The sequence below is a fragment of the Lissotriton helveticus genome, chromosome 2_1 (genome assembly GCF_964261635.1).
Source record: "Lissotriton helveticus chromosome 2_1, aLisHel1.1, whole genome shotgun sequence".
NCBI lineage: Eukaryota > Metazoa > Chordata > Amphibia > Caudata > Salamandridae > Lissotriton > Lissotriton helveticus.
In genome coordinates this window covers 1,522,385,991-1,522,413,830 of record NC_136059.1, presented here as the reverse complement: position 1 = coordinate 1,522,413,830, position 27,840 = coordinate 1,522,385,991, and the positions used below count along the sequence as shown (strand labels likewise).

Here is a 27,840-nt window from a genome sequence, read left to right as displayed (position 1 = left end):
TGAAGCAAAACATGCGGGGGGGATGGGTTGGTTCTACTATGATCAAGATTTTCGCAAAAGAATGGCCATATGCCCGGAGTTAGGGTGGGACCAGAAGGAGATCCAACTCTGGATCCAACACATGTGCAGGACCAACAGCGAAAAGAAGGAGACAACATACAAAGCGCAGGGCGAGGTAGAGAGCAAGAAGGGGGAGCAGTTTCCTAGACGGCCTTTCAAGCAGTCCTTTCGAGGGGGCCGTGGGAGGGGCCAGAGGGCTGGGCCCTTACGTTTTAACTCTGGGATATGCAGCCTGTTCAATGGAGGGGTGTGTACATGGGGGGGGCTTGCAAGTTCACACACAGCTGAAGCAAATGCGGCACCCAGCATGCAGCAGTCTCCTGCACAGCAGCTAAGGTTTGCCCCCCGCCACCCAGGCTAACAGATCAGATGCTCCACGCTAGTGAGTGTAGCAATGCGGGTCGGACCACAATGTTGACAGACAACAGTGCCCCCTTTACAAGAGATAGGTGTGATCAGCCATCTGCGAATAGCAAGGGCCCCTCTCCCATCATCCTGCAGAACATCCTTCCATTAATCAGGTCGTATCCCCTCAACAAGGACAGGGTACTACTAGCAGAAGGTTTTATAGACGGGTTCAGGATACCATACAAAGGTCCATTGGGTTGTAGGGACGCCTTGAACCTTAAATCAGCCAGGGAACTTCCTGGGGTGGTCAGCGAGAAGATCAGGAAGGAGTTGGCCCTAGGGAGGGTGGCTGGCCCCCCCCTCCTCTTGAGCACTTTTTGGTTTTACCACTGGGAGTTGTGCCAAAAAAGCAGCCAGGAGCATATCGACTGATTCATCACTTGTCCTACCCCGAGGGTAACTCGGTGAACCATTGGCTGGAGGAAGGGGCCTGTTGAGTGTCTTATTGTTCACTGGACATGGCTATAGACATGGTCAAGAGGACTGGGAAAGGGGCATGGCTGGCCAAGGTGGACATTGAATCTGCCTTCCACCTCCTGCCTGTGCATCCATCCAGTCAACACCTGTTGTGCCGTTTCTTGTGCCTATTTTGAGGCTTTCAGCTCCTTCCTACAATGGGCACTTTCCACCACCCATGGCATAACACAAGTGACGCATTACCTGGATGACTTTCTGTTTTTTGGCCGGGTAGGGACACAGGAGTGTGCAGAGGGTTTGCGGGCCTTTGAGACGATGGTGGGACACCTCGGGGTGCCCCTTGCCCCGGGTAAGACCGAAGGTCCTGCGCAGGTCCTGACTTTTTTGGGCATCGAGCTGGACACCGTCAAGGGCGAATCCAGGCTGCCTGCTGATAAGGTCGGTGATCTGAAACAGGACATTCAGGCACTATTAGGCAGGGATAAAGCGACCTTGGGGGTTATCCAGAGCCTCTTGGGCAAGCTGAACTTTGCAGCCCGCGTCATACCAGCAGGCAGAGTGTTTTTGCGCAGGTTAGCAAAGGTCACAGCCAACATAAGTAAGAAACACCACCTGGTCCGCCTGGGTTCCGGGCTGAAAGCAGACCTAGAAATGTGGGCTGAATTCCTAGAGCACTTCAATGGGACGGTCATTTGGAGGGCTCCCTGGGTGGGTAGCCAGGAACCCTGTCTTTTTTCAGACGCATCAGGTAGAGAGGGCTTTGGTGTGATCTTGGGAGAAGAGTGGTGTGCGATGCGTCGGCCCAATGCTTGACGGAAGAAGGGGATTACTGCAAACATTACTGTCCTAGAGCTCTTTCCCATTGTAGTTGCATTGCACTTATGGCCGTAGAGGTTGGGCAACAGGAAGGTGCTGTTCTGGTCAGACAGCATGGCCGTGGTTCAGGCAATAAATGGGCTATCAGCCACATGCCCTCTTGTTGTGAGTTTACTCAGAGAATTGGTGAGAGTGGGTTTGCACAAAAACATTGAGTTTAGGGCGCGACACATTGAAGGTGTGAAAAATGTGGCAGCTGACGCTCTCTCTCGCTTTCAGTGGCTCTGTTTCCGAGAGGCCTGGCCGCGGGCGAGGGCGGCGATGACACCATTCCCGGCATCCCTATGGCGACTGCTACGGTGGGGGACCGATTGAAAAGGATGGGCGAGCGATCCCTGGCTCCTGCAACCCGGAAGAAATACTGCTCCCAGTTGCAAACTTTTAGGGCAGTGATAGAGTCCGTAGAAGCAGAGGCACTGGTACTGGAAGAACAAGTTGAGGCCTTTGTGGTTTGGGCTAAGGAAACCTGCAAGACACATTCATGGGTGTGTGGCCACCAGGCGGGCCTGAGGCATGACACTAGGCTCAACGGGCGTTATGACCCCACCAGCTCATTCAAGGTGAGGGCAGCACTAAAAGGGTGGGCCCGGGACGAGGTAAAGACCCCTGACACAAGGGCGCCAATAGATTTTCTGTCCCTGCAGCGCATGATAGAAGCCCTACCTCTAGTTACTATTTCCCCATACGAGGCTAGGCTTTTCACCACTGCATTCTGCCTGTCTTTTTTCGGGGCTTTCAGGGTGAGTGAGCTCGTGGCCAAATCAAAAAACAGACAGGACAGGTGCGGCATTGGACATGTTGGATGTCTGTGCGACAGACGCCTTCGCACTCCGCATCCGGAGATCAAAGACAGACCAGGCAGGGCGGGGCACAACCATAGTGCTACAGGTGTTGGGGGACCCCAGATACTGCCCAGTTACCACAGTTAGGGAATACCTAATGATCAGACCAGCTATCTCAGATGGGGTGCCCTTGACCAGGTTCCAGCTGGATCGCATCATGGGGGCAGCTTTGTCCAAATCCGGTCTAGCAGGGAAAGGGAAAAGATTTTCGAGCCACTCCTTCAGGATTGGAGCAGCCACGGCTGCATTCAAGGCAGGTATGGGGCCAGAAGGAGTCAAAGGTGTAGGGCGTTGGAATTCGAACTGTTTTCAACGATACATCAGCCCCTAGAGGCTTAGGCAATGAAGTGTAAATGTGCGTTTTGAGCATTATGATTTTGTTTACTTATTACTTTCTTTACTTATTGTGTGCAGTGTTCAAACAAGTCAAGCACGATTTTTGCGTTACTATTGTGTGCAGTGTTCAAGGATTAAAACCACTTGTGATAAATTGACGTCCTCCACCTTTTTTCAGCAGGCTGTCAAGTGTGGTTGATGGGACAATTATACGTTGCCAGGTTGGAACAGTGGGCAGCACACAAGAATTGGACCCGGGGTTTCACGCAGACCAGTTTGTATGGTTGGGCTCCCCGGGGATGAAATGGAGCAGTCTGAGGATTAGTCTAGAGCAGCGCCTTTCATTAGGGGGATCTCCACCCAATGTCCTTATCATCCACTTGGGGGGTAATGACTTGGTCACCAAGGGGAGGAGGGCACTGATACAGGCCATGCAAACGGACATTGTGGCAATGAACAACAGGCTTGGAGAGTGCGAACTATGGTGGTCAGAGATCGTCCCTCGCAGGAAATGGAGGGGGGGGCGAGATCCACTGCGGCAGTAGAACACTCACGCAGGAGGGTCAATAGGTCTATGCAGAAGTTCTTGGAATGGAGAGGCTTGGGATTCATCAGGCATGCATTAATACAGGAGAAAATTGAAGGTTATTATGAAAAAGATGGGGTGCACTTCTCCAAGGTTGGGATGGATATGTTCCTGTTGGATGTGCAAGATGCACTTTCAGCTGCAGGATGTCAGTAAACCACTCTGAGATGGGGGACTCTGCCATCGACGGTAGCCTCCTCCAGAGCTGTGGCGGAGTTACAGGGCGATCTGGAGGCAGACGGGTACAGTAAGGGCACCTCTGCGGCAGACTGGTACAGTAAGGGTACCTCTGCCTGGCACAGTAAGGGTGCCTGAACCAAAGACCTGGAGCCGCAGGAGGTTCTGGGAAACCGCGACAGCGCCCCGTTAGTCCTTCGGGTGGTTGGGGGGCCGGAACCAACCGGGGGTGTGCCATACCGCTCAGCCCTGAAAGGGGCGGGAGTATAAGATAAGGATCTACAAGGTGCTGCGCTGTCCGGGCGTCGACCCACCCTGCTGGCTGGCTCATTAGGCGGGCAGGACAGCGAGGGGCGGCCTGCCCTCGATCGCCCGTAAGATAACTCACTACCGTCATACTCTTGTTGTATGAAAATAAACCTGCAGCAGTTCTTTACCCATAAACAATGTGTCCAGTGTAATCATTATATGGGCAAAATGTGCATGATGTTGGGTGGGATCGGATGACGGTGTGGGCACTATGCCGCTGCCCGCGTCCCACGCAGGGGGACATTGGCAGGGCAGCCATCTTAGTGGCCACTAGTTGGAGCCCCCCCCCCCCCCCCTTGTCCAGGGCTACGAGGGGAGGCTCGGCGAGCCTCACCTGCCCCTCCCCGGGTCACCATGACGCACGGCCAGGGGAGGGCTTACCTGTGGGGGTGTGCCGGGTACTTAAGCCCCGGCTGCCCCTGGCTCTGCCTCTGTTCCTGTTCCGCCCGCCTGAGCACTGCACCCACCCTACCCTCGTACCCAGCAGCTGGACAGGCGGCGTGGATATGTTGAAGGTTTTAATGTTTTTTCTTGTGTTGCAGGCGGAGTTACAGGGCGATCTGGAGGCAGACGGTACAGTAAGGGTACCTCTGCGGCAGACTGGTACAGTAAGGGTACCTCTGCCTGGCACAGTAAGGGTGCCTGAGTCAAAGACCTGGAGCCGCAGGAGGTTCCGGGAAACCGCGACGGCGCCCCGTTAGTCCTTCGGGCGGTTGGGGGGCCTGAACCAACCGGGGGTGTGCCATACTGCTCCGCCCTGAAAGGGGCGGGAGTATAAGATAAGGATCTACAAGGTGCTGCACTGTCCGGGCGTCGACCCACCGTGCTGGCTGGCTCATTAGGCGGGCAGGGCAGCGAGAGGCGGCCTGCCCTGGATCGCCCGTAAGATAACCCACTAACGTCATACTCTTGTTGTATGAAAATAAACCTGCAGCAGTTCTTTACCCATAAACAATGTGTCCAGTGTAATTATTATATGGGCAAAATGTGCATGATGTTGGGTGGGAGCGGATGACGGTGTGGGCACTATGCATAAAGACCTAATCACAAATGGTGCCACAATATACAGTTAAAACGGCACAGTCGCCGCTGATTTGAAAAGCATCTCTTCAAAGCAATTTTTGATTCTATCTCCTGAGACAATGAAGTGTATTCATGTGTTGGTTCAGTGCTCTAAAGTAGAAGGCCTGGCCCGGAGGGTTGGTCAGAGTCGAGAGCCTGCTTAGGAACCTCTAATTTGCGGGGCCGTATTCTGTAGGAGAGGTCGGAAAGGACAAACAGAGTCTACTGCTCAGTGAATGACATCGCTAACATTATATTACATTTGTTTTGGAGAGGAACTTATATATATATATATATATATATATATATATATATATATATATTCACTGAAAAAACCATAGGTTATAGACCATATATAGTTAGGAATTAGCATTTAGAAAACCTTATTTTACTCACACAAAACCATTGAAATTCCATATATAGTTAGTTGCACTAACTATATATCGCGCATCCGCAATCCACTGCTGATGATGTCACATATTACATCATTCATGACATGGTCAGTGACATCACTGATGACATCACTGATGACATCTCAAATGACATCACTGATGACAACATCCAGTGACTGTATGTTTCTGTAAAGTTAAAATATGTTTTACATATTGAAGAATGAGTAGATGTATAAGTGTCTGAATGAAGGTTTTAGTAGGTGCGTGGTTGACTGTATGAGTGAGTGATTAAATGCGTCCTACTGAATGCATAGGTTAGTGACTAAACTGTGTGAAAGTTTGCATCAGTATGTCTGTTGTTGTGCAAGCTGCTGCATGTGTTGATCAGTAGCTATATGAGTGGCTATATGGGTTATTGATTGGTTGGCCAAGTATTTGTATGGGAGACTGAGTGTGTGTGTGGCTGGTTGGGAGGTGTGTGACTCTGTGCAGATCAATGTGTACTTGTATCAGTGATTGTATAAGAGAGTAAGTATGTGTTAGTATATGTTTGAAAATGTAAGGTGCTCTATGTTTAACTGTATAGATTAGAAAATGGAGGTGTGATTGATTCTTTGCATGACTGACTAGGTGTGTGAGTAACTCCATGGATGAGCAACAGAGTGTAAATGTCTGTATAGGTGTATGAGTGCATATGATAGTGTTGTAAAGATGAGTGATTGTATGTATGAATGATTGTATGGATGAATGAGTGAATGTGTGTGTAGACGTAGGAATCAGTGAGTGCGTATGTAGTAACTAGTATTGGTGTGTCAATGGTTTCAAAAATTATACTCTGTATTTAACACTGGTTGTAACAGAGGTTATATTAAAATGTGAGGAGATGCATTGTATTGTCACATGAATGATATCATCAGTGATGTGGTCATTGATGTCAAATGAGATGTCATCAGTGATGTCATTTGAGATGTCATCAGTGATGTCATCAGTGATGTCACTGACCATGTCATGAATGATGTAATATGTGACATCATCAGCAGTGGATTGCGGATGCGCGATATATAGTTAGTGCAACTAACTATATATGGAATTTCAATGGTTTTGTGTGAGTAAAATAAGGTTTTCTAAATGCTAATTCCTAACTATATATGGTCTATAACCTATGGTTTTTTCAGTGAATTTTCAAGGTTTTGTAAATGCTAATTCCTAACTATATATGGTCTATAACCTATGGTTTTTTCAGTGAATTTCATTGGTTTTTTAACAGCTAATATCTGTAGCTGTAAAATGTATTCTTCTTTAAATCCAAAAATATATTTTATATGTTTATGAATAATTTTTTTTTTTTATATATTTTTTTCTTCGTTCCCGCTTCGCGAATCGGGAAGCTTCCCGTTAGCTGACCTTGATGCCGCGAAATAGACCGCGAGCCGGTAAACGTTTCTTTACCGCAAGTGCCGCGTTAGAAAACAACATTGTGACGCCTCCCGTCCGCATGACGTTTCACGTTGTCGCGTGATACGTCATATGACGTGCTACGTTAGCGAACTGGTACGCGAAGCGAGTCGCAAAGCGCAGGTTTCTGGAAGCAAACCGGGAGGCCCTGCAAAGCGCTTAACGTAAACACAGCAGGTCATGTGACTTGGTAATAACACTTTTCATTGGTTCATTTCACTTTTGGTTTCCTAATGATGTAAGACTAGGTCATATAATCTAAAATGAACACTTTTCATTGGTTGAGAACTCTTGTTTTTCCCAAATGATGAAAATCCCTCCTTCTTTCCTCACTCTGACTTTCATCATTGTGAGAGAAAGACCCTTTGTGATCACTGAGCAATGGCTTCTTTAGTAGCTTCAGCTGGTGCTTCCCCACCACCTCCACCACCTCCAAGGAAGAGTGGACCACCTGCTCAAGTTATAATTCAACAAGAAGAGGAAGAAGAGGAACAGAACGACGAGCACGAAGAGAGGCAGTTTTTGCCTGAGGAGCCCAGGACGTCTCACCGGAAAGAAAACTTCATTTGGCAATTTTTTAAAATTCCCAAAGGTCAGAAAAAAGTAAATGCAAGATACGTAACTTGCCTTATATGTCAAGATAGACTGTCCAGAGGAACCGAGAAAAAATACAGTTTCGGAAACTACACAATGCATCGCCATATGACTAGGTGGCATCCTAACAACTACAGTGCTGCACAGTTTCGGAACGACCTAGATAATCTCCCTATTATGGCCAGAAGATCTGTTGTACCGGAAGTAACGGGACCAGAGGGCAGGGAGATGGTGCCAAATATACAAATGAGATTTGGTGAAGTAAAACACATCTGCGTATTTTGCGATGGATTCATTTGCTACGGAGAAAGAAGCATCACTCTGATCAACAGAGCTATTGACTATCATATGCAAGTTTGTACGGAACGCCCAAAATAATAAATACTTTTTTTTGTTTTGTTGCTCCTGTTGAGCCCTTTACAATGAATCGTTTTCATTGCCCCCTCCAAGAAAAACCCCAAAAAATATAAAACTGTTCAGAAAAATTCAAAAAAAGTAAAAAAATGTTCAGAAAAATAAAAAAAAAAGTTCTTTTCAGAACTACCTCCCCGTTATTAAAAAATTGGTACAATATTTGGAACTGTGCCAACCTCTATTTCTCTTAGTTCGCTTCCCAGTTCGCTCGCCGGTACGCGAACCGGAAGCGAACCAAAAACAGTAAGTATAAGGGAAGGAAACAGACACTTATGTTAAAAGAAAGACAGCTATAAGGGAGTAAACTAGAGATACTATTACCCGTAATCCACTGCTGATGATGTCACATATTACATCATTCATGACATGCTCAGTGACATCATCAGCAGAGGATTGCGGGTTTTTTGGCAACGTGCCTTATCCACGGTTTAATAACGCTGCCTTTTGCTTTATATAAGTTTTCAAATTGTATGAAATATATACCAATAGGTCGTTATGAACCTTTAGGTAGTGCTTTTCTTCATGAGGTCTGGTCGCTTCCATACACATACAGATGTTTCAAAGATGATCAAGAAGTTTATCTGAATGGAGAGGAATGCACTGAGACGCCAGATCATTCACTAATGTGTAGGCACATACAGTTACACGGTTCATGCAACAAACACCGACCAAATATGGCTTGCGTGTTGCAAGGCACGCCAGTTCCTGCTATCATCCCCACGTTCAAGTTGTTGGAAAATGGTAGTTATTTGATGCTCAATAATGAAGATTCTTCTGAGTTAATTAAAAGTATTCCTTTTATCGTAACAGTAAGTGAACGGGTTATTTGCTGCAGAAATGTTCTATTTCCTCCCACACATGAACATAGGGAGTTTTCAATTTGGCCACAAATACCAACCTTGGGAGAGATTTCAACGGCATGGCAAGAATAAGAGCTCTTTTGTCTCAGAGAGAGGTGGCCTTGAGTTCGGCTCGTGAAACTTTCGTGCTTCACATAGCGAACACCCGTACAGAGGTGCAGACCCTTTTCAATTCACATTTGCCTTTCAATTTCAGCAAGATGGTTCGGACTATCTTTAACGCATCCTCCACAAAGGCCCTGGCGCACTTTTTTAAAGTTGTTACCAGTGGTCTCGTGACTTCATTTGAGAAAATCTTTGGAGTCATCCCTGCTTTCTTTCATTGTATTTTCTCCACTCTGCTTCGTGGATTGGCATTTTTACTTGCATTACCAGCGGACGCTCTTGTGCTTTTTTACATTTTTAAATATGGATGTCCCTCCTATGCAACCTCCCACCCTGCAGCTGCTGACACTGTTCCGCAATCGCATGCTAGAATATTATGGCACAATGCCGTTGGCGATATTAAGCACGGCATATGGATTATCTTTTCGATTCTCCTACTTCACCTGTGTCCAGCCTGTATTTCACTGCCTGACCTGTGATTTCGATTGGGCCATTGATTTGTGTCTCTGCGGACCGGTTTCTCCTGACGTCGACTTTAATCAGCTGATGACTCCTATCATTACTCACGAGTTGGTTTGTCCTGGCGAAAGGATTATGGCTGTGGCATTGATGCATGGACTATTTGGTCCCTGGAATTTACTGGCGGCAGCACAGTCTTTCTTGGAACAGAGCTTTCTTGAAAACCCACCGAGCTGTCCTCTGATGGTGATAGAGGATCCGGTGCTGGGAGAGCACGTATGTTCTTTTCCGCTTTTAAATTGGATGGCTGAACTGTTTTCGGATGAAGACGGTGACTTCCTATTGGAGGCTGTTGCAGCTTATTTTGCATACACAGTTATGTCATAGACCTTTTTCATGTTTGATATGCTGAGTACTAGCATTTCATTGACAATTCATTGACTTATTTTTCAAGTTTTTATTATTTACCTTGCCTATTGGCTTAAGACTCGATAAAGTACTTGGCTGTTTTATTTTTCTTTAGCATTAAATTTTCCTAGTTTTTAATGCTTTACCTTGCGGACCGTCCACATATAAACTTGCAATCTGCTCTCATGAGATGGCACTTCTATTATCTTATTCAGTTCGTTTCCGGATCATGGGGAGGTGTCATCTAGGTCCTGGATATCTTTACACCGTGTTAAGTTAGCATGGGCTCATTACCGGTTTAAACGCCATTTTTCCTTTTTTGCAACTTCTGCACACGACACTTAGTTGTTGCTTTAGCTTTCCACCTAGTAGTTCATCGTGGTTTACATGAGAATAATATGTTATTGCTCTACTATCTGCTTTGCTTGTTAAACTATATCTGTACAGCGAGTGCTAAAGTTTCAAGAACAACACGATACAGAATTGTTATGAGGTCTGATCTCCACGACTTCATACTCATAACATAAGTGCAACTTCTGCCAATTCTGGGCATGAGGCGGGTTTTATATTGCTTTGCCGAACACACATACACAACAGTTGATGCGGTTCACATGAAGAGAGAGCTGGTGTATGCTGATGTGATTCCTTCAAATCTAAGACACTAAAGTATGGGCACGCCCTAAACCAACACAAAGAGACCTTCTTAGCAAATAATATAATATGTGTATTAGGGAGGGTGAGATATAAGCAGCCGCGGGCCGTGGAGGGAGTTACGGTGAGGCAGGGAGGCGGGGAGGGGGAGAAGCAGGGTGGAGCCCTCTCTACCCTGCCCCTCCCCCTCCCCGCCTCCCTGCCCCACCGTAACTCCCTCCACGGCCCGCGGCTGCTTATAAGTGTTGCTAACTCTTATTCATTTACAGCATGTTAACATACTGTCACCATTCGCTTTTTATGTACTAGTAACTATGCTGGTAATTTTGCTACTGATAATATGTGTACTTGTATTCTCCACCCTGCTTCTCCCCCTCCCCGCCTCCCTGCCTCACCGTAACTCCCTCCACGGCCCGCGGCTGCTTATAAGTGTTGCTAACTCCTATTCATTTACAGCATGTTAACATACTATCACCATTCGCTTTTTATGTACTAGTAACTATGCTGGTAATTTTGCTACTGATAATATGTGTACTTGTATTATCTAAGGTACTACGCCTGAGAAGACGGCATTAGTAAATAAACATTTCAAATACACATGTGTTCTTCTTAACTCCATGTTCTGGTTTCTAAGAAATATATAACGACCGACTGTTCATGAGTTCCACGTATCCTGAGGTACTATAAGTTCATATTCTGGATTGTCTAAACATTGAGAGTTTGTTATATCCAATGTGACACTGTACCTAGCTTGCTAAGGAGTTTTTGATTACTAACGTGAGTTTTGGGACACCCTAATTCGCCGAGGTTCCAATCCTCTGTCCACAGTTCTGTGTGAGAACAGAAACCCTGCGACAGGGGCACCCCCGACCCTTGCTGGAGCTTCATCACACTTGCGATACAACTCCAGCAATGTGCCACCTTTACGGCACAGATACATCACGCATCTGTGCTGTTTTTGCCCCATGATGCGCCGCATTGTAAATGCAGCACACCATAGGTGACGGAACAGCGGCACAGAATGACTAACACATCCCTGGTGATGCGCCAGTCATCATAAATGTATCCCTATGCTTCTTATCTTGTTAGAGATGAACCGCCATATGTATCATCAAAGTTTTTTGCATTTCCTAAATAGCGAACTTTAAGGAATAAATAGCGATTCTTTACCATTCCTAGTTTGCGATTAGCTATTTGCTAATTACAAATTACCCATTCATTTCCTTCATTTCCATAGGGCGGTTGGACTCACTTTTAGCTCGAACGGCTGAATGGATTTCCACGAAACTTGGCAAAATTGTAGGGACTGGTAGCCCGATGTGCCTTTGCTATGTCTCAAGATATATGCTCCAGTGGTTTTTACGAAAATTAACTTTGAAAAATATATATTGGGCTACATTGGCCTATATATATGTTGGAGCCCAAATGTAGCCCAATGTAGCCCAATGAAGCCCAATGTAGCCCAATGTAGCCCAAAGATGGCCGCCAGACACACAAAAAAACAAATGTAGCCCAAATATCAGCCAGATGTAGCCCAACTATAGCCCAGTGACAGAATGACCAATCAGCTTCGCAAACCTCCGTTACGCGAAGCGGAGCGCTGTTACAGATATATATCTTTTTTTGAACGTTAATTTCTCAAAATCCACTGGAGCACATATATTGAGACCTAGCAAAGGCACATCGGGCTACCAGTCCCTAATATTTTACCAAGTTTCATGCAAATCCATTCAGCCGTTCGATTATTATTATTATTATTTTTTTTTGCCCCGCGGGGCCCTTTTAAAACCTCCACATCAAACCTAGGGGGTCAGCGAGGATCTACTATTCCCCCTTATGGTCATTTGCCCCTTCGCTTTCGCCTCCTCTTGTCTCTCGATCCTACCGAGAGACAAGATGGCGGCCGCTACGGACTGTTTGGAATGTTGACAGACGCCGGAGAACCAATCAGCTTCGCTTCACAAAGCTCCGTTGCGCGAAAAGTACGCGTCCTGGGACGCTGCCTGGTCCGCTGTTACAGATATATATCTTTTTTTAAACGTTAATTTCTCAAAATCCACTGGAGCACATATATTGAGACCTACAAAAGGCACATCGGGCTACCAGTCCCTACAATTTTGCCAAGTTTCGTGCAAATCCATTCAGCCGTTCGGGCTAAAAGTGAGGCCAACCGCCCTATGGAAAACTCAATGTTAAAAACACGTTTTGGGACCCCCCTTTTTTCTCGGCCCCCCCTTGACGAACCCCCCCCAAATTTTCAAGGGCTGCTCAGAAACAAAATGTGCCATTTTCCTGAAAATTTCAGCCAATTCCGTCCACAAACGCCAAAGTTATTAGACATAGAATTTTCAAAAATCCCATAGAGAAAAAATCCTAACTATATATACCTACTGGCGACCGCCAGTAGGTAATATATATATATAGCAAAGAGTCACTTGATTCTTAACCCAGATCTCCAGTCCTACCACTCCCCTACCTGGGGGCACGGCATAGCTATCTTTAATTCCGTAGGTGGAGTGGCAGCAAGGATCAGACAGGCATGCTTATACCACCTACCTGGAGGACAGAGGGACCTATTTTCGGTGATAGGATTAGTACACACTGCATCTGCGCTAGGCCAATTACCCTACGGGGGTGAATAAGTCATGTACTGACTACCCATACGCCACTTGTTCTCCATTTGGATGATGTAGTCACTGGACGAGAACTCTTTTTTTTTTACTGACATGGAAATTATTTCAGTGACATGTATGGCGAGCAAGAAATTACAAGGCTGACTGTCTGAAAGCCCATGCCAATTAGCAGAGCATTGGCTCAGTGTCTAATCAAGACATAGATTATCTATTTGCTCTTAGTAAAATTTACAAATCAGTGTTACAAATGTAGGATTCAGTTCATGAAAATGAAGTAAAGAAACCATATCAAAGAACTTGATGCACCATTTGAAAACATTTGACTGAACGTTCTCCCCTCCCAGGAATATCTGTTAGAGTAGTGATCATTTCTACGCACACCAAATTCTCCTTTGACATTTAAAACAATTATATATTTACCGACTTCCCACGATTTTGCACAACACAAAACCCAAAGATTCCATGGATGCCAAAACTGAATAGTTGGGCAACAGAATACATTTATAAACTAAAAGTCTCATGATTTTCCACAGCAAAACCCCCAAAAGATTCTGAGGATACAGAGTCCTTAGAGTTGGGACACCATGTAGGAATATGTAGGAATATGTAGGAATATGCACACCTGTATCCCAGGATTAGAGTCACAGAATAGTCTGTGTGGGAACAATAGATGTAAGTAACTATGAACACCGGCACCCATTTTATTTTGGCTCATGCACTGTACCCCTTGGCAAGGATACCCAACCTTTCATGCATGCCTACTACTTATTCTTTTTACATGCTGGTGTGAGGATTTTGCACTATTAATAACATTCTTACTTACCATCCTTGTGAAGGTCTCACAAATCGCCTTAGATTCAGGACCGCAGTTGTAATAGCTATCTGAAAAATGTCTACAGACATCAACGCTTATCGTCCCTGCAACAGGCTTCCCAAATGTGTACCTTTCAAAGGAGACAAAGGGAAGAGTGAACTTGAGTAAGAAGGGAGATGATTGTGGAAAAAAGGCCAGAGAAGAATGCATGCATGGGGAGAATGGCGGTAAAGTAGGTTGTGTGAAATGGAGCAGAGGGACAGAAAGAGGAAAGGAAGAGAGGAAGTAAGGGCATGAGGGACCGAGTGTAACTTCTAGGTAGAAAAAGGGCTTTGTAGCTCAACGCTGGCAATGGCTATAATAAACGAGTTAGTAATGAAATCTTGTGTTTGTTTCCATAGTTGCTACAGTAGGAACATGTTTGGAAAAGGGAACGTTCAAACCTGCTGAGACAGCTGGTAGTAGTCGTGTTGGAAGCCTGGAGTAAAATGTGTGTGAACGTTCTGGCTTACTTCTATCTACTTGTAAAGTTTCAGATCTTACAGGAGCTTGCATTGAGGGTGTCTCCTAGGCACATAAATTACATTTTAGGTTGACGGAGTGTACATTTAGCTCTGGATTTAGCTATCATTTACACCTGTCCTTCTTTAGTAACCTTATGAATGTTTCTGCTGGAACAATAGGTGCAACATTTGCAACACAGTTTGGGGACCTAAGAATGTGGTCAGGCATTTCGAAGATCTTTTTCCATTGCTCAATGGGTTAGAAACTCCTAACTTTGTTGAATGCAGACTGATCTGAATATTTTTGGAACAAGGCATTATGTAATGCAGATTTGTGAGCTGAATAGGGAGTTGAGACGGAAAATAATTAAGTTGAATCTAACTATGCAGAAAGTGCTACAGCCTGTGAAACATTAGGGGCCTCATTTAAATCTGCACAAGAGAGTGAACTCTGTCGCAACAACAGCGGAGTTCCCTCCCCACCAACATTGTGGTCCGCCAGCCCGATTTAAATAGAGGCAAACCATTGTTTGACGATGGCAGAGACTACTCCATCTCTGAAGTAGGGCCATCGGAGGTTTGACTATATGTCCCCCTGCCTAATTTAGATGGTCGAAAGACAGTTGTTTTTCAATGCCTCTCATGGCAGGAAAAATCTGGCGTGGAGGGGCATTGTAAAGTGCACAATGTTCCCCTTGCCATTGAAGGAAACTCTGGTGGGCAGGGGGCATTGTTTTTTTAATTTCAAAAAGAAAATTCTGCTTGATGATTTTCAATTTTGAAAACAACAAAAATGTTGTTATGTTATGTTATATTGATTTTATAAGGCGCACAGCTACCCAAAAAGGGTTTCTCAGCGCCAGCCTGAAGGAACAAAAGAATCCGAAATTATTGATTGAACAGCCAGGTTTTTAAACATTTACAGAAGTTCAGATATATTGTTTCATTTCGGAGCGATATGGGGAGACAGTTCCATAAGGTTGCACTGAGACAGGCAAATGAGCGACCACCCATCCGTGAGAGTTCGACCCTGGGAACCAAGAATTTCCCCTGAGTAGTGGAGCGTAACAGACATGAAGGTCGGTAAGGGTGGACTCAGTCTTGTTGATTTTGAGAGGCAGTGCCAGACTTGATCTTAAACATGTAACTAAAGGCTTTAAATTTAACACGGTTTGTGACCTTGAGCCAATGAACATCTTGCAAAGAGCCAGAGATGGAAGCAGTTATACGGATTCGACAAAGTAATCTGGCAGCAGAATTCTGCATCACCTGTAATCTCTGTATTACTTTCTTGTTAGCCGCCAAATAGAGGATGTTGCCACAGTCCAGTCTTGAAGTCACAAGCGCCTGGACTACGGTCCTTTGAGTGGAGCAGGGGATCATCCAGATCATTTTTTCAACCATTTGAGAATGGTAAAGGAGGTGGCTGCCACCTTCACTGCTTGCTGTCTCATTGATAATTGGTCCTCAATAATGAATCCCAAATTGCGGACTTGATGGGTAGGCTGGGGTAGGGCACCCATTTCGGCAGGCCAGTGCTGGGGGCCCCAAAGGTATTTATTTTTCCCCAGAATCAGGGCCTCAGTCTTCTCGCCATTAAGTTTAAGTAGATTGACTTGCATCCAAGATGCAATTTTCCTTAAGCTGGTCTGAAGAGCTGATGTCCTGGACATCTTGTAAGTTTGACATACAGCTTAGTCATATTGACAGAGCCGTCCGTCAAACTTACAATGCAATGATAGAACCTGCAGTGACGACAGTTCCTGTAAATGCAAGAAATGTATGCTAGGCTAGTGTACATTTCCAAATCTGGCAGGGGGCACTTCCATCATGGCTGCGGAGTAATTTACCCTGTCACCATGGTGGATGACTGCCCCCCAACAAGATTTAAATGAGGCCTTATGTTTTGTCTTTTTTTAATAAATCGATCTTATTAGCATGACCATTTATAAATAAGGCTCACAGGGTTCCATTTTTAATTCTTTTTACATATAACTCGAGATAGAAAACAATATTTTTTACTTTCTGTATTTTACTTTTAAAAACAAAAAATAAATTGGAACTTATTAAGTGGATTTGCCTGCTGGTGATCATATCTGACAAGACTAGCTGTTCAGACTGACGGGCTGGCAGCATGAAGAGCTCAAATAGGAGGATGAGATTGCATAATTAAGCTAGGATAGCTGTAAATAGACACAATTGCTTGTAATGAAAAGCCAAGGTTTTAGAGGATTTTACCTTTGTATCGTATATGACTACTTATGCCATTAAAACATAAAAGGTATCCAAGTGTGAGTGTACATTAGTAGGTAACATGCACGAGAAAACACACTAGTTGCAACTTTTTTTTTCAAGAGCAAAGAAAAAACTGATGATGAATACCAACAATTACACAAAAAATCAATATTGGCAAATGTAAATGAAAGTGCTATAGAAATGCTGCAGACAATACAGATGGAAATGTAAAAAATATAAATAGCTTGAAACCGGAGCCCTCTTTAAGAAATTGGGCTCCGCTCGCCCTATGCTATTAGCAATATACTAAGTGCAAGAATGTGGTACTATGATTTGTCCAGTTTTTAACCGAAGTTTGGTTTATTTGCATTATAACTTTTCAAATATATCCTTTTTTAGTTTTAAGATAAAGTACAACCAGACAACATACCAGGTCACTCAGTGTTAATGATTAAAAGACCTGGAGTAAGACCATCAAAGATGATTGGTGCAAATACAGACCAAGGCGGAACAAACCAGTATCTTGTGCCTGTATACTCATGCTTTACATTCTTACTCACTCTATTTTCTTGTTTTTCCATTCTGGTCTTTACATCCCTCACTCACATTTTTCATGTATGGTAACCCTGTTTATCTTTTAGTTTCTTAACTTTTCCTAATTCATTATACTCAGGTTTCTCCATTTTATACTCACAGTGCACAGACTTTCACATTCAGTTCTGTCTCCATTATGGTGATCTTTTGGGGCACCTTCACAAAAACCTCAAACTTGGGCAGAACTGGAAAATGAAAGCATTCATGTTAATGGCGAATAAGATCAGGAGCAGTTTGTTGGGCAGATAAGGCCCTGCCTTCTTTGATACTGAAGAAAAGGCACATGCAGATGTGAGAGTCATGCTAAACCCATGCATATGTACAGATGAGCCTGCTCATTATCTTGTAATACCAGCCCGCTTCTGAAACAGTGTTTTGCGCATGATATAAAAGCCTTATGCCTCTTATATCGATCCCAGCCAATAGCTACCTGGCAGTGCCCCCCTCCCACCCGGACAATATTGCTTAAGTCATACTTTGTATGTTGTTCTGAGGGTAGTCTAGCTGCTGTGTAATCACTGGTTGCCCCTTGCTTTGACTACTAAAGCCAATGCCTTCAATTGAGCGTGCTTACTAGGTGAAACCCAAGTTTCCCAAAAATATTGGAACTGGTTGCTGAGCTACTATCAGAATTAAAGACATTTGACTGAATCACGCATTGATGTGCTTCACCCACATGGCTTTTAAGAGAAGAAGACAGCAATTTCAAATTACAATTGAGCACAAAGCAGTTTTTCCAGCTGTCCAGGAAATTAGACAAACGAGCATTATTTGGTGTACAAAATTATGTTCCTTAAATCTGAAGCCTTATCTTTGAGATAATACTTACCCTATTACACAGAGTGACTCGGGGCTATCAACAATGTTATCATTTAACCCCTTAGGTTTCGAAGGGAACGCCATGATTTTAACCAGCTCAAAATATACGTACATGAAAGTAGCATAACTACAGAACTAAGTTTGAAGGTGATACAAACGGTATGATCACATCCTCAATAGTGAAGTAAGTAATAGTGACAAAGCACTCTGTTAAATAACTAATCTTTTGGTCAATCAAGAATATAATTTTGACCGCACATCTCCCTATCATTATAGGCACCATGGTTGAGATAGTAGAATTATACCCACGAAGAGGACCTAGAAAGTAAATCTGAGAGTCCAGTACTCCATGAAAAACAATGATGAACAAGTACTAAAAGTAAGCACTGTACACTGGTCAATGTAAAAAGACTGTGGGTATGCAGATAGACACATGACATGTAAGAGTAGGGACCCGTTCTCTCACTTAGGAAATTTTGAGACTAATTGTATGTATTCGTCTTTTTAGAAAGAAGACATCTGGTTTTTAATAAAGTTCAGTCCTGAGGAAGGTGTTTACTCGACTCAAACCCAAGCACCGAAACGCTTCGACAAAAGGACTTAATTTGATTTTAATCCTTAATTGCAATAATTGTTTAAATTGTATTAATTTTTATGTTTTATGCTAAACTTGTGCAATACATGCAAGCAAAGACTTATAGTTCAAGTTAGAAATGTGTAGGGTTGGAACATTATTTGATCTAAGCGATTGAATGCATACTGTTTTTAATTGTGTATTGTATAATTTTAACCAAGCTATTTCCTAATAATAAACTTGAGTGAAATGAGGAACCTATAGAGTTTTTGTACCAAATACTTTTACGTGTCATGTTAAAAGTTGATTGTGAATATCTGCTGTGTGCCAAATGGTCAATAGTTAACTGAAGAACACAGAAAGGAACCCCCTTTTTTCTTATCTTTGAACTCCAGTGTTCAAAGGTATTCAATAGCCAAAAAACGAGACACACCGGTTAGCTCCCTATTACTGGTCAATAACAGCCTTCAGAAAAAGTTTCCAAACTCATCTTTTTTGAGATGCCTGTGCCTCAGGATTGTGTCCTCCTGTCTCACTTTCTTAAGATTGATCTCCCCTATGATACTGTGTATACGTTTTGCGACTGCCTACGCTTGTTTTACTTGAGCTCTAATATTTACAGAGATGGGTTCATGTCGCTCTATCAACTGTTTCTTGTATATTTGCACCTCACACAAGCCCTTGTAGGTTCTCATCGTTTAATGCCACACCGAGGTAAAATATAGCCTTATAGCCCACTATGCCAGTAGTCAAAGAACCTGAACCAGAGTAATAGGCCCGAGCCGCAGGTGAGAACCTATAATGAGAGTGAGGGCCTTTAACAACAGGTATGGACCTAGGCAGAAGGGCAATAAGGCTATTCGAACCTTCCATGCACTAAGGGTAGACTGTTCTAAATTAAAAGAAAAGATACAGAAAGACAAACAATAGGAAGTTGGAGAAGAAGGCTTACACCAGCCATTATAAGCCGCTTGCCTCGGTTTTGTAACCATTATGCAGCATGGACTATGACGTTCAGATCTGACTTTAGTATATTGTAACCCTTCTCTATTGATGATACTGTCATGCTGTTGGCGTAAAGCTTTATTGAACAGTGCTCCTTACCGTACTCCTGCACTATAAATGAATGATCCTCTCTTTCGGCTCCGACCCGCGTCACGCTTACTTTGTATGATCCCTTTATAGGTTCAGTTGACAAAGGAAAGGAGAGCTGAGTGATGCCCCCTCCTGTCGTCACTTGCTGCCATTGATAGACATGGTTGCGCTGTGGGTCCTGAAACAAGACAGAATCACCTCAATTAGTATGATAAGCAATTGCTCCCCCTCTCTATTTGCCTAATACTTTGAGCACAGCACTTTGCAAAGGGAGACATCACTCATAAAATCAATAGAGTTTGTCAAATGTGTGTCATCCGCGACAAGGTTTAGCTTGACAGCACTAGAAGCTGCACTCTTGCTTTTGAGCAGGAAGCTGCAATTACTTTAGTAGCATTAGTACGGAGTATCCAACACTTCCACAGCCATGAAGGTACCATCAACAGTTTTTCTGAAGGCCGCCCCATGTGAACAGAGTTCAGGTTTCATGAGTGTGGAAGGCTTTGGAACGACCAGTCTCCGTACTGTCGAAGTGCAGGTTGGTCTTCATGCACATGCAATTAATGGCCTCTTTGTTAAATTGACTTTCCTTTCCTACAAAGCATATTCAGTGCTTCAAATCTTTTTTGACGTCTTACAAGCCCTGTGTGAAGATGCCATTAGTGGTGGGGCCTCTTGACCACCGTTTAGCATAGTGAGAATGCCAAGTTGCTCCCACTACAGGGCAGATCAGGCCATTTGTAATAGGCATAGCAGGAGGTCCCAAATAAAACACAGATGCTGCTGTGATATCCTGATTAGTCATTGTTAAAGTGATCTAGCTTTCAGCACACGGAGTACTCACCTCAATGTAAATCAGCGGGAACTGAAAAACAGAGAGAAAAGTGAAACCATTACTAACTTTGCACAAACAAGCGACAGTTTGTTTTATTTATTTATTTGCTGTATATTGACATATATTTGTAATGCAACACGAACTGCCAAGCAGCACGTCGTGCCTGATTCACAAAACATTTTTTCTGTGTGTACGTATGTCTTACTCCTAGAAATTCACAAACAGGCCACATCTAATCCAAGAGTAAGACAAAAATGTCTTGCAGAAGGCGCTTTGAGAATCGGACCACTGGGGTTTTTAATACGTCGGTAAGGTTATTGAAGTTCTATTTCAAAAGCAGTCGTTGATCAATAACGGCATCTATTTCACTCTTCTGAAAGGATGTAATGTGACATCTAGAGGGTTGAAAATCTGATTTATATAAATTATGCCAACAGTATTCCACATTTAGCCTAAACATTAGCAAATTCTCTTTTGGTTATTCATTAGCAGAATAATTGCCTACTAAGGTAACTTAGAAAAGAACGAGGTCAGGTTATAAATCTCTCATATTTACAGCCCCTGGGTATGGTATAATTGTAGTCAGAAAAGTGTCCCTAACACCCAAGGCCAGGATTACTGTAAGCCCCGCTGGCGTCTGAGACTGTGGTCTGGCGTTGGAGCGCTGTAGGACACAATGGGCCGAAAATGTAAATGGAGATACCAGCTCCCATGACAAAGATAGATTATAACATGAATGAATGGCCAGAGGTCCCAATGACTACTGAACTCAATTGGGCACTACTTAAAAAGATTTACTTTCAAATTTCACAAACACTACTCTCAAATCATAAATACTTATTCAGCTCTAAAGTTCCTTACCCCCAGGTCCCTCCTGTCCTCGTCCCCTTCATACTAAAATGTGAGATTAACCATCTCCAAGACAGAACAAGCATTTGCAATGCAACAGGTCTCGCAGTTGTGAGAGTCTGAGCTATTGGCATTGTAAATGGTAATGCCTTTATTTCTGTGTTGGTTTTCAAAACATAAATAAAAGGCATTGTCATTTACAATGCCAATAGCTCACACCCTCGCAAATGCGAGACCTATTGCATTGCAAATGATTGTTTTATGAGGAACCGTGTCCTAATCAGCATTGGGGAGATGGAAAAAAGGGAACTGCCAGTCAGTTAATGTCAGTTGGGCACCCTATATCTCCTGTTATGTAACCAGGTGTTTGAATCATGATGTCATAATGGTGTCAGTGCCAGGTACTGGCGTGGAGGAGCTATTGCATCCAGGAGGTTCAGAGGTGAGGAGTCTACAGGAAAAAGTATCCTTCAGAAAGAAGTTGATTAGCCATATGAACTCAAAACAAAATATCTTCCTGATAAGCATGGTTTTATTAGCCATCTTAACTGAACAACTTCCAAGCTTAGATCAGACGTTTAAGTCAAGCCAGATGCTCGAAAACAGTGGCTTGTTGAGATTCTGCCATATGAATGACTTGGGTTTCAGGAATGCAGTTATAAGCAATTGAGCAAGAAAGCTTTGGGGGCTGAACCTCCCAAAAGCTATATCAAAAGCCATTACATTAGATTAGCATACTAATATTAATGTCCATTCTTCTATTCTAAATATTTAACAGTATTCATGAGAGTAGAATATTTTAGTGTCAAGTTCTGCCACCCAGCTACTCATATGAGCAATTTGCTCCCTCAAAGCAAATAGTCGGTTCTGTCGCATAGCTTGCAACTCCGTTTGCTTTTGTATGTGTCCATTAAGTACGACCAGGCCAATGTCTTTTAGCTCTGCGAAAACTAGCAAAAAGTTTGAGAACAGTAGGTTCCTTTCCTAGAGAGTCTGACATATTCTGCTGTTTATGGTTGTCAGGATCAAATGTTAGCCCATATTTAACATTTGGTAAGTGGGGGTTCAACATCATCTGTACCTGTACCAATGTTTATGTTTCAGTATGATTAGTTCCTGAACTGTACTGGACCATTAGTTTGGAATACCCCGTTTTCAGCGTATGAGAGTGAAAAGTCTAGAAACCAACTTGAGACACTGTCAGAGCAAGGCAATATGTACCGGAGCAGCAGTACAGTTAATTTTGGTGAAACTGGAATAGACACTTCAGTGCAATAGTGGAGTAATCACTCAGTAAATCTAACATTTCTGTCAAACATGGATTCCTTCATTCACATAAGCAAACACATGCTGTGAATGAGGCCTATTGTAAGAGCTGAAAGACCTCATTGTTTAAGATAATAGCAACTATTAACATTTCGGGAATGATGAATAGACTGGAAGTCAGGCAGCCCTCCTCGAGACAGAGGCGGGGCCTGACCAGAAGCAGGAAGTCGAGCGCGACCGGAGCTTCCCAGGAGGCAGGCTGCAGTGGCTGGCGCAAGGCTCCGGTGCAGAGAGAGAAGAGCCCTGCGTGCAGCCGGCGTCCACCCGGGAAGCCAAGGAGCGGAGTGCCAGTGTCCCTGTGCCCGTTGACGCCGGAGGGAGCAGCCCCGGAGCGGGACCTGACTGGGCACGTTGTCTCCCCGGAAGAGTCCTGCGGAGTAGAAGTCCCGGTGAGTGGGGCTCCGAGCTTGCGTGTCTGGGGACAGGAGGTACTCGGAGCATGTTGACCAGCGCTGCAGAGGAGACACGGAACACGCTGAAAGAGCCCGGTGAGGGGTGGGGGTTAGTGTACGCGCGTGTGTCTGTGCGTGTGTCTGTCTGTGTGCGCGTGGGTCTGTTTAAGGGGGGGTGCGTGTGTGTATGCAGTGTGTGTCTGTGTATGCGTATGCGTGTGGCTGTGTATGTGCGCATGCGTGAGTGTGGCTGTGTGAGTGTTTGCGCACGAGAGGGGCACTGCGCCGTGCGCGCCCACGCGGTAAAATCTCCGGCAGGAGAAGCGCGTGACTGTCTGCTGTCCACATTCCCCCAAAAGTGATAACATAAGTTGTCTCGCCCTAGACAGCAAAAGCTTCGCTTTTGCTTTCGTCTAGGCGAGACCTAAAAAAGAAAGCAGGAATGCTGGTACGCCCCTCCCTCTCCCTATAGGGAATACATAAGGGTACAGTACCCAGCATGCCTCCTGAACCACCAAGCCCAAGATGAGGGCCGGAAAGCCCGGGAGGGAGGGAGGGATGATATGAAGGGGACGAGGACAACGGGACCCGGAGTAATGAAGATTACCGGTAAGTAATAGGACATTCACTCTGCAGCGGAATAATGCAAACAACGCTATGCATCAATAACCAGACCTGCAGAGCTTTAACTGCCTGTGAATACCCATAAGAGCACCACATACCTCGAGTTGATATTAAGGATGCCGAAACTACCATCCAATAGAGCTGATCCTGGTTGACTTTATTAACAGATTTCCCCCCTCCAGTGAGTACTATTCATTGATTTACTGCATTTGGTATTGTCTAGTCGTCATCCACTTTTTGAATTGTGGTATAAGGTTTTTTGATCTATAGGTGTTTGGTTTCGCTCACCACTATCATATCGGGTCGTTTGCCACGGGTCTCTTTGTAAGTCTGTGCACAATATTCTAATAGGCTGTCATACCACAAGTTGAACTTGAAAATGACTGAGAAATTACATTTACTGAAATTTAATTTTCTATGTACGTTGATTACTATTATGATTTTTAGTTTTACAGCTACACCCCTGAAGAAGGGACACGTTATATCCTGAAATGCATTGGGTTTTTATTGTGAATTTCTGTTTAACAAATTTTAATATATAAATTGAATGCTACTTCAATAGTAGAATTGTTAAAGGCTAAGGACATATTGTAATTTGTTCTGTACATAATGCCTTGGAAAACAATGTATTTACTCTGTACATATTAAACAGTTGAAGGACAGAATAAGTATTTATGATTTGAGAGTAGTGTTTGTGAAATTTGAAAGAAAATCTTTTTAAGTAGTGCGCAATTGAGTCCAGTAGTCAGTGGGACCTCTGGCCATTCATTCATGATCTAATTTGGTGTGGACAGGCACACATTATCAGTTCCAGCACACTAAGCAGAATCTTGGTTCATAAAATTAGAGTATAGTTTGAATAGAAAGGTTTGCATAGCTCACATACACTCATTTACTAAAGATAGATTATAAGGCAGAAATAGCCGCTTTCGCCAGGCAAGCTGTGGTTCTAGGTCATTGGTGCATGCTGCAACACCTTAAAAGAGTATAGCATTTTCAACATTCCAACTGTAGTCAAATTATCAAATGAACCCTCGTGAATGGGAGTGAGACTGAAAGCTTAAATGGAAGCAGAAGAGTATGGAAATTAACGAATATGGGAGCTACGTGTTTTCAAGAAGCCAAAAAGTGGATGGTGAGGAGAAGGAATGAAGGGAGACATCTGCTAAGAGGACACGCCTGCTGCCCCTGATGAACAGTGCAGGTAGCTATGGATCCCCTGGGAGTGTTCTGAGGGCTCTAAACTGTGTTCCCCTTCTTTTAATATCTACCTGGCCTCTCTAGCAAAATGACTTCACCCTAAAGGTGTCAATGTCTGGAAGTGGTAATCAATTGCTTGTCTGGTTGGATGGAAATGTATTATCCAACCCAGATTTTCAATAATGTATGAGGGCTTCAGGAGAAAAGTGGGTGGGTGGGAACCATCGTAAGCTTAATGTAGATAAAATGGAGGTGATCACTGGTAATGGACCATTGTACATTGGAACTGACTTTTCTACTGGTGCCTAAAATGCCCTAGAAAAGGATGTAAAGTGCCTGGACGTCAGGATTGAAAGTAATCTGCCCTTGCCAGCCAGGTACCATCATTGATATCATCCTGTTCATTAATTCTTCCTTTCATCAGTGATACTGCAAGAAGATGTGCTAACTTGTTAATTAATATATATACAAAGGAACCTGGATACCCACTTTTCAATTTATCAACAACCACACTATATTCTTTTGATGGTTAGGCTATTTTAATCAGCCTTTCAATTTTTATTTTAAATATTTTCTCTGAATGAAATGAAAATGCGTTTTATATAGCGCGAAATAGTTGCCCGGAGGCGTCCAAGCGAATAGGATAAACACTCCAATACTCGGAAGAACACACAATTTTTAAACAATACAAAACATTAATTCAACATATAAACAAACATTTCGGCCAAACTTAATTAGACTTCAAAAATACACAAAACATAATATCAATTGCTTCAAATTTCAGTTGAACTAAAAGCATAAACACTACTCAGCATATTTCATCACCATGTGCAGTGTCAATAAATATTGCCTATTTGTAAAGCACCAAAAATTACAAGTCTCACAGAATCAATACACGTAATTTAATTGATTCCTGCACTTTAGCATGTCAAAACATGCCGACGCGTTTCCAGCACAGTATAAACTCTTCACAGGCTTTCATCAGGGCTTCCTACTATTGGCAAAATAGATGATCTATGAAGCAAGCGAAAAATAAAATCACTACTCTGCTCAATTACTCCACGCCTTCCTAGCAGTCAGTTATTATATTAAAAACCCATACCTTCTCAAAGCTTCAAGAATTCCGTTATTGTTCGGGACATTAGACAATATATATTGTATTGTGGCCCTACCTGGTGCCTGTCAATGGGCCAAACCTCCCTTGTTTGATAACTTGTTAATTAATGGCTCAGGACTTTATGCTAATACATTTTATGTAGGTCTTCTGATCTCCCTTTTTCAAATGATGTAAATCACCCAGAATGCAGAACCTTAACTTGTATTTGTATCCCTGAGATTGAGCCACTCCCATCATCCCCTACAGGAACTTCACTGGGTTTCCACTGAATAACATGCCCAATGTAAGGTACTAGGTACAGAACAAGGGCATTGTATGGACGTGCCATGCTCTATAAAGAAAGTATAAAGGGATATCAACCATGTAGAGGTCTCCATTCCTTTGCTGCCAATCTTTTGTTTAAAGGTAAGTACTACAAAAGTGGAACAGGAGGCTGTAGCTTCCCTGGCTGTGCATGGAGGCTGGGGAACTCTCTACCATACAATTTGAGATCAATTCCTTGTTTTAGCAATTTCAGATGCATGCTACAGACAAATGTATTCCCACTTGCCTTCTATTCTCCTCAGGTACAGTCAATAGTGTTGACCCTTAGTGCCAAGATAACCCAGACATATCAGCACTTTATGAAAACATTCCATACACATCATACATAAAAAAAAAATATTTCCATCAATAATACTGTAACTTAGGTCAGCACTCTCTGACATGTTATGGGCTGTTCTATCCCAAAGTACATACATGTTTGGCAGATTGTTATTTCATAACTTTGCCAGAGGTATTTTCGCAGAGCAGATCTAGTAACAATGGCAGGAGAGCGTATTACATTTACGATTAAAAAAATGAATGGCAATAAGTCCTCTTGTACAGTTGAGTGCAGAGCTCAGGCGCCAATTTCACTTATTGCTCCTCACCAAAGAGTTGTGCGTCCAATCCCCCGTGAAGCTCCAGAAGGCTGACAATCTCCAGTCAGGTGAGCACCTACATGGCTGCTGTACTATGGCAAGCCTGACCAAGTGGTAGATCACTGCCCTGGTAACGTAGACTGATCACCCCATGGTCCTCTCTCTTTTCAAACAATTTCCATTCAAGCCCAAACGTTCCAGATCCCATAAACCTAGCTGTTGTAGCTTTAGATTAACAGAGTGTACGGAATCATCTAATAAATCTAAGGCCACCTAAATCTCTACAGCCAAGACCTCAAATGAAAGGAGAAAACTCCACTTCGCAGCTAATAGCGAAGTGTCCTCTTGCAGCGAGCTGTGAAAAACCGTGATAAGTCATACTAATAGTAGGTTTTACACTAGGTTTAAAATAGTATGAAGGGAGTTCTGAGCCTTCAATATCATACATATATTCAAAGCCTGTCCGCATATAGTCCCTAATTTGCAGATATTTAAAGAAAGAATGGCAAGGATCTCATAGGCATCTTGTGGTGGAGAGTGCAGTGTTGCAGAGTGCAGTGGTGTTGGGGCAGTGGTGTAGAGTGCAGTGGTGCAGAGTAAAGTGGCAGAGTGAAATGGTGTAGAGTGCAGTGGTGTAGAGTGTTGCAGAGTAGAGCATAGTGGCGTACAGTGCAGTGGTGCAGAGTAGATTGTCATTGAGTGCATTGGTTTTGAGTAAAGTGGTGTAGAATGCCTTGGCTTAGAGTGCAGCAACGTAGAGTGTAGTGGAGTGGCACAGGGTAGATTGCAATGAAATAAAGTGCCATGGCGTGCAGTGGCATAGAGCAGATTGTTTCAGATTAGCGCGTAGAGTCGTTGAGTGTAGTGTCGCAGAGTAGATTAGAGTGGCTTAGAGTGGATTGGCACAGAGTGCAGTG

General features: G+C 43.7%; 1 protein-coding gene across 1 annotated transcript in view; it reads right to left on the bottom strand.

The window, feature by feature from the left end:
* The window catches only part of LOC144818753 (alpha-2-macroglobulin-like), a 1,363,397-nt gene that overhangs the window by 1,071,038 nt on the left and 264,519 nt on the right, over nucleotides 1-27,840 (bottom strand). Inside the window, exons 5-8 of the mRNA XM_078676468.1 lie at nucleotides 20,523-20,543; nucleotides 19,688-19,856; nucleotides 17,291-17,375; nucleotides 13,868-13,988 (exon numbers count right to left, since the gene is read on the bottom strand). Of these exons, the coding sequence (XP_078532594.1) occupies nucleotides 13,868-13,988; nucleotides 17,291-17,375; nucleotides 19,688-19,856; nucleotides 20,523-20,543 (396 nt within the window). The remainder of the gene's footprint in view (nucleotides 1-13,867; nucleotides 13,989-17,290; nucleotides 17,376-19,687; nucleotides 19,857-20,522; nucleotides 20,544-27,840) is intronic.